Source organism: Anabrus simplex, chromosome 10 (genome assembly GCF_040414725.1).
Source record: "Anabrus simplex isolate iqAnaSimp1 chromosome 10, ASM4041472v1, whole genome shotgun sequence".
Lineage (NCBI taxonomy): Eukaryota > Metazoa > Arthropoda > Insecta > Orthoptera > Tettigoniidae > Anabrus > Anabrus simplex.
The window spans coordinates 67,233,960-67,240,661 of record NC_090274.1 but is presented as its reverse complement, the minus strand read 5'-3'; the positions used below and the strand labels follow the sequence as shown (position 1 = coordinate 67,240,661).

General features: G+C 40.4%; 1 protein-coding gene across 1 annotated transcript; it reads left to right on the top strand.

Moving 5' to 3' along the window:
- Positions 1-572: 572 nt before the first annotated feature.
- Positions 573-6,103, top strand: LOC136882179 (cuticle protein 16.5). Its single transcript, XM_067154731.2, has 2 exons — positions 573-635; positions 5,443-6,103. Exons 1-2 carry the CDS (start codon positions 624-626, stop codon positions 6,043-6,045), a joined length of 615 nt encoding a protein of 204 aa, XP_067010832.2. The 5' UTR covers positions 573-623; the 3' UTR covers positions 6,046-6,103.
- Positions 6,104-6,702: the final 599 nt, after the last annotated feature.

Below are 6,702 nucleotides of genomic sequence, written 5' to 3'. Positions count from 1 at the left end.
TTGATTTGATTTGATTTGATTTGATTTGATTTGATTTGATTTGATTTGATTTGATTTGATTTGATTTGATTTGATTTGGAATCTGTACTCGCTCCCTCTTCTGTACCGAAGAAATTTACATAGGCTATATCTGTTTTTCTTCCATTATGGAAGGAGAAGAAACCAGTACGTAATATCTCAAAAATAAGTTTAAAAATTGCGAGTTTCGTTTTATTGTTTAAAGCACCTTCCAGCGCCGAGTTGTTTTGCTATAAATCATTCCCGCTGAAGGCTATACATTCAAGATTGAGTATCAATTGACGTTAAAATAGATGAGAATAAAGAAAGCAAGAAGTGGCTGGTTATTTTTGAGAAGAGTTGATGTATTAGAAAAAAATCAGTGTTGAATAAAACGAGGAGATATAATGAGGTCTAACCCTGCGGAAGAATGTTTAATAATGGGTGCCCCTCCCGCTCCTTCTACCTGCAGTGCACGACCTTCTATACGAGAACGCTTGACAGAGGCGTTTCCACTTTGAACTGGCCGTCAGGTACATATAAAAGGGCGTGTTACGGTCAGAAGGACACTCAGACCACATCCTAGCGAGTACTGGACTAACCCAGCAGCGCTACAAACCTCAATCATGAAGTGCCTGGTAAGTAACCTAGAATATACTGCATATTTGAATGTTCATATTTTTCAAATTTTACAAGAAATCAAAAATTTAAGAGGAGTAACATTTTGTCGGAAATGTCTTCAAACTTTGACCGGTCAGCACGTCAGTTGTTAACCTCATTTGGCATTAAACCACTTCTCAACAAGTTTCACATTTAATATATATTCAGAATTTATGTTAAAAATTAATATTAAACATTTTGTGCCAGAGTTTATGGGTTCGAAATTTTTCGAAGTCCTACATTTTTTAATAGAATTAATGTATAGTATAAATGTCGGCATGTAATAGATCTCAGGTGACATATTTGGTATTCGCCCGAAAAATTTCATTAAATCTCAAACATGGGCGCCCAAGAAAGATTCGGTTTATTCTGTCTTGTAGTGATCCTATTGTAAAACGGGGCGTCGAAGTTGACGAGTAGACAGCCAGATGGCGTCAAATTAAAAATGATTGCACACTGCAACTGAGGCTATATTATTATTATTATTATTATTATTATTATTATTATTATTATTATTATTATTATTATTATTATTATTATTATTATTATTATTTCTTTCGTTTAAACTCCAGGGTTGGTTCCTCACTCGGACTGAGCGAGGATTTGCACCTCTACTGACTCAAGCAGAGTGTCCTGGGGGGTGAGAATTTAGGTAGGGGATACAACTGGAGAGGATGACCAGTACCTCGCCTAGGTGGGATCACCTGCTACGCTGAACAGGGGCCTTGTGGTGGCGGAGGGGATGAGTGGAAGGGGTGGGAAAGGAAGTGGCCGTGGCGTTAAGTTAGCTACCACCCCGGCATTTTCCTGGAGAAGAAGTGAGAAACCACGGAAAATCACTTCGAGGATGGTTGAGGTGGAAATCGAACCCGCCCAAACTCAGTTGACCTCCCGAGGCTGAGCGGATCCCGTTCCAGCCCTCATACCACTTTTCGTGGCAGAGCCGGGAATAGAACCTGGGGTGGCAGCTAATCACACTAACCACTCTCAGTTCAGGATTAACGTTGTAAGACGGGACGAGATTCGAAGTCAGGGCTTTTAAGTAAGGCGCAGACACATTATTTAACACTACAACGCTATTATTATTATTATTATTATTATTATTATTATTATTATTATTATTATTATTATTATTATTATTATTATTATTATTATTATTATTATTATTATTATTATTATTATTATTGGACTTTTTCCACTTATCTGAGATCGGCACATTGAATTAATTTTCTAACGGATATTTTTACGGATGTTTTCGACGTCAAACCTATGTATTTTATTTCAGTTCCTAAATACCAAGTACCGGTAAGTTAATCTGTAGGTTTACAAGTGACCTAGGCTTTAACAATAGATTACTTTCTCCTGTTATATATTTGCTGTAGCTCCATAGAAGTGAAATCAGTACAGGCCTTTTTATATGTCCTATAAAGGAAGTTCGAGTCCTTAGGTGAATGAACAGCGTTGAGGCCTTCGGTTCAGAGAATTCCCGAGATCGATTCCCATCTGGTCAGGGATTCTGATTGCGTCCGATTAATTCTTCTCACTTGGGGACTGAGTGTTTTTGTTTTTCCCAACACTATCCTCTTTATATTCAGAAAACACACCGGACTACGAACCACACGAGAATCACGCAATAGTGATTACATCCGTCTATATCAGGAAAGGCATCCGGCAGTAAAACAGTGCCAAATCTACGTAGTCATATGAAATTCTCTCGATAGAGTTCGCATCCGCGAACCAACAAGTGTGAGGAAAGGTGCAGAAGAATAAGGAAGGTACCCGGTAAATAACATTGCCAAATTATTAGAAGTTTATGCAAGTCTTTTGTGTTAACGAAAGCAGGCTTGAAATGTACTACATAATCCAGCAATGTGATAAACATTCGAAAAGGGTAGGCTCAATAGATGTCGAATTCCTTGTCAAGTGATCAGTGCCAGTGTCTTTTAATTGTTCAGTTGCTATGAACCCCAGATATGAATTTATTATCAAATGATTTTCATACGGTGTTCTTAATTTTATATTCGATTACAGGCAATCACATTTATCCGCTGTATGACTAACGATATTTACAAGTTTATTGCTATAAAATTAACAATTATATCTTACAAAGGTTGACATGAATGAAATGAATGGACATAAATATAAAGCCCCACTTTTTGGATATATGTTGCAAGAGTCAGCCGCCCGGAGGCCCTAGGTTCTATCCCCGGCCAGGTCAAGGATTTTCAGCTGGACCTCAGGGCTGGTTCGAGGTCCACTCAGCCTACGTGATTAGAATTGAGGGGCCATCTGACGGTGATATAGCGACCCCGGTCTAGAAAGCCAAGAATAACGGCCAAGAGGGTCCATCGTGCTGACTATACGACAGTTCGCAATCTGCAGGCCTTCCGGCAGAGCAGCGGTCGTTTGGTAGGCGAAGGGCTCTAGTGCCATGGGGTTAGTTAGTTATAAGAGTCAACGAACACAATAAATGTATAATAATTAAGGATACACTTATGTGATATACCCACGGTTGAAGAGTAAGGGTCTACCTCGTATATGGAGGCTCCGGTTTCGAATCACGGCCAGTTCAGGGATCTTTACCTACTGATCGTGTTGGCTACGTGCTTTGAGACGCGTAGCTGAGTTTACATTCAGGAGATGATTTTCCATTGAGCTCCATTTTCACACCAGGCAAACGTAAGGCTATGGCATTTCCTAGGCCTTCCTTATCCGATCATCACAGAAAACGTATCTGAATTAGTGCGAAGTAAACTGAAGGGGAAAATTATCTTCAACCTACGGGCTGATTCGAGAGCCACTGGGCCAGCGTGAGAGAAACATTGAGGAGCTATTGTCGTTGAGGTAGCATACCCGGTCTAGAAAGCCAAGAATAAAAGCCGAGAGGACTTGTCGCGTTATCCACGCGTCACCTCGTAATCTGCAGGCATGTGGTCACTTGGTAGGTCAGGATTCATCAGGGCTGTTGTGCCTTTGGTTTGGTTTGGCTTCTTCTTTTTTTCGATAGAAATACAAATATAATAAACTTTCACTTTAATTAGTAAGTGTTAAGTATCTGAAATTTTCTGTCCATCCGACTCCTTGGCTGAAAGGTCATCGTTGAGGCCTTCAGAGGGTTCCGGCTTCGATTCCAGACCGGATCTGGTATTTTATTCGCGACGGATTAATTATTCTGGCTCTTGGGCTGAGTGTTTGTCCAAATGCTCTCCTCATCATATTCAGACGACATAACACACTACCAACCACCACAGAAACATGCAATAGTGATTACATCCTTCCACATAAGGTTGGCGTCAGGAAGGGTATCCGGCCGCGAAAGAGGCCCAAATTAATATATTTGACGTAGTTCGCATACGAGCGAAACCACAGGTGTGGGTCAAGCGGTTCAAAAATACGAATATGAAATAGTTTGAAATTTTCTGTCCAGAAAATCTGAGCCTCAGTTTCTTTTTATGGGCGGCAATCACGGTATTCCATCTTCTTTTCCCTTGAAATTCTAAAATGATCAGACATACGATCGTCTCCTAAAACTCCGTCTGATTCTCAGACTATCCATTCTCTTCTCTTCTTTACATGATCCCACCACCAAAACATAGTTCATTTAATCTGTTCATACTTACTATAGCCTTCACGATGAAACAGAATAATAATTTCTTCCACTTCCTTATCTATTCGATGGTGGTTAGATTAAAAAAAAGCGTAGTACATAAAAGGAAATTTTTCATGACCAACACAATCTAAATATAGGCTTATTATTTAAGTAACAAGAATAAATATTATATTAATAATATAATAACGCCTTGTATGTATGTTGGGTATGCAGCCCGAAGGCTGGTTGTATCCTCATCAGGTCCACCATTAGCTGTCATAGATGGCCTAGGTGTCACTAAAGAGGCGTACTAGGGAAATGAGGAGTGAGGTAGTTTCCCGTTGCTTTCCTCACAATAATGCCTTATATTCAGTAATTACATTACTTTTCTTTATTTTTTATTTTTTATTTAAAACTTCCCTCGGTTGAAGGTTGCCACAATGAACAAAGCATAACTAAACTAACGAAATTATAATTTTGGTTTACAGTAATTTTTATGATTATATTATTCTCATAATGTCTTTGACCTATAAGAGTATTAACACGTAGCAATGATTTCTCAGTGATGAAATGGAACCTCGCAAAGCTAACAAAGACATAGTTTGTCTAAATTAAGGTGCTTCCAAAAATTCACAATGAATCGAGCAATTGTCCCTCAAGCTCCTATCATTAATCCTATAACTTTAATGCTCTTCAATCCAAAATTAAATTAATAATTCTTTTGAAGCATATTACGATAAAGTAAATCACTTCCAATCATACCCAGTTCCAATACTCCAGCATTCACCATTTTCAATTCAAACCACTGTGACTTGATACCGAAACCGAAACATCTAATTAACTATTGCTAGTAAGAGTAATTCTAGTGAAGGTTAAGTCATTTAATACGAATGTAATATTTCTGATTTGTAAGTTAACTCAAAATTGGGTTCCAATTAACTGCCTGCATGTGGCAGTGAGGTACAAACTACTTCATTTAAAAGCTTCCTTTAGAATAGGAAATAATGAAACTACAGAAAAGTCAAGTTAGAAAAAATGAACATCGTCGTTTGATTTCTTGGAATGTATGAGATTTCTTCGAGTTCACTTAGATTTCACTATGATATACTGTTCTTAAAGAAGCAAATAATTTTGTAGTCTACTGAATAAATGCACGACTTTGTTTCTAAATGAGCGATATGTTATTCATTTCACAGATCGTTCTTAGCGCCGTCGTAGCTGTCAGCATGGCTTACCCCGGCTACTTGGCTGGTGGTATCGTCGCCCCTGGCATTGCTGCTTACGCCGCTCCCGGTGTCATTGCCGCCCCTGGCATCGTCGCTTCCCCATCCGCCATCGCTGCCGTCACTGGAGCCGACAACGCTGTCGCCGCCGCCGTGAACGCACACCAGATCGATGTCGCCCGAGCCCAGAGCGCTGCTGCCGCCGCTGAGGGAGCTTACGCTGACGCTCAGGGTAAGGCCGCCGCCCTCCAGGGTGTGTATGCTGACGCTCAGGGCAAGGCTGCCGACGCTCAGGGAAAATTCGCCGCTCTGCAGGGAGCTTACGCCGACGCTCAGGGTAAGGCTGCCGACGCTCAGGCCAAGATCACCAATGTTCTCAACGGTGGTGCTGTTGTTGCTCCCGGTGTTATTGCTGCCCCTGGAATCGTCGCCGCTGCCCCCGCCGTTGCCGCCTACGCCGCCCCCGCTATCTCTGCCTACGCCACCCCCGCTATCTCTGCCTACGCCGCTCCCGGAGTTCTCGCTGCTCCAGGTGTCGCCGCCCACCTCGCCGCCAAGGCTGCCCTCCTTGGTTAAACCACCCTTACCTATTAGATACACCGCTCACAAAATTCGTTAATGTTGTAAATTTCCGTTATCAATAAATTATACTGAAAATGAATACTTAAGTATCATTCCACCTCTTCTCCTGAGCCTGTACAAAATGCGTCCTGAAATAATTTTGTAACCCATTGAATAAACGTGCGACTTTGGTTCTAAATGAGCGATCTGTATTTCTTTTCACAGGTCGTTCTTGCAGACCGTATTTACTACTCGTAGATACGATTGAGCCATTGATATGTGAAAGGTAGTAAGTCATAACATGTGAATTTCACAGGTGAAGAAAATAAAATCGTTTTCCCAACATTCTGAAGAAGATGTTACTGAAAATAAATCATCTAAAATCAAGGCGTAATCCATTTATCAGTTTAACATACAAATTTATGCTAATTATGATTCAGGCACAAATTGTGCGATAAAATACGTTGTGAAAAATCACTGTGTAATCCGTTTTTCAGCTGATGTGTATGTTTCAAGCGGAAATTTCTCGATGTAACATATTTTTCATCCAAGAAATCCAGCATTGCCAATAAGTGCTTTTTTCGGTACGCTGACGATTATTCTCTTTCCAAGTGATTGTAAGGTCTGTATGTTGTTGATAGCGTGATATATTGAGGATATTGTGCTCCTTCC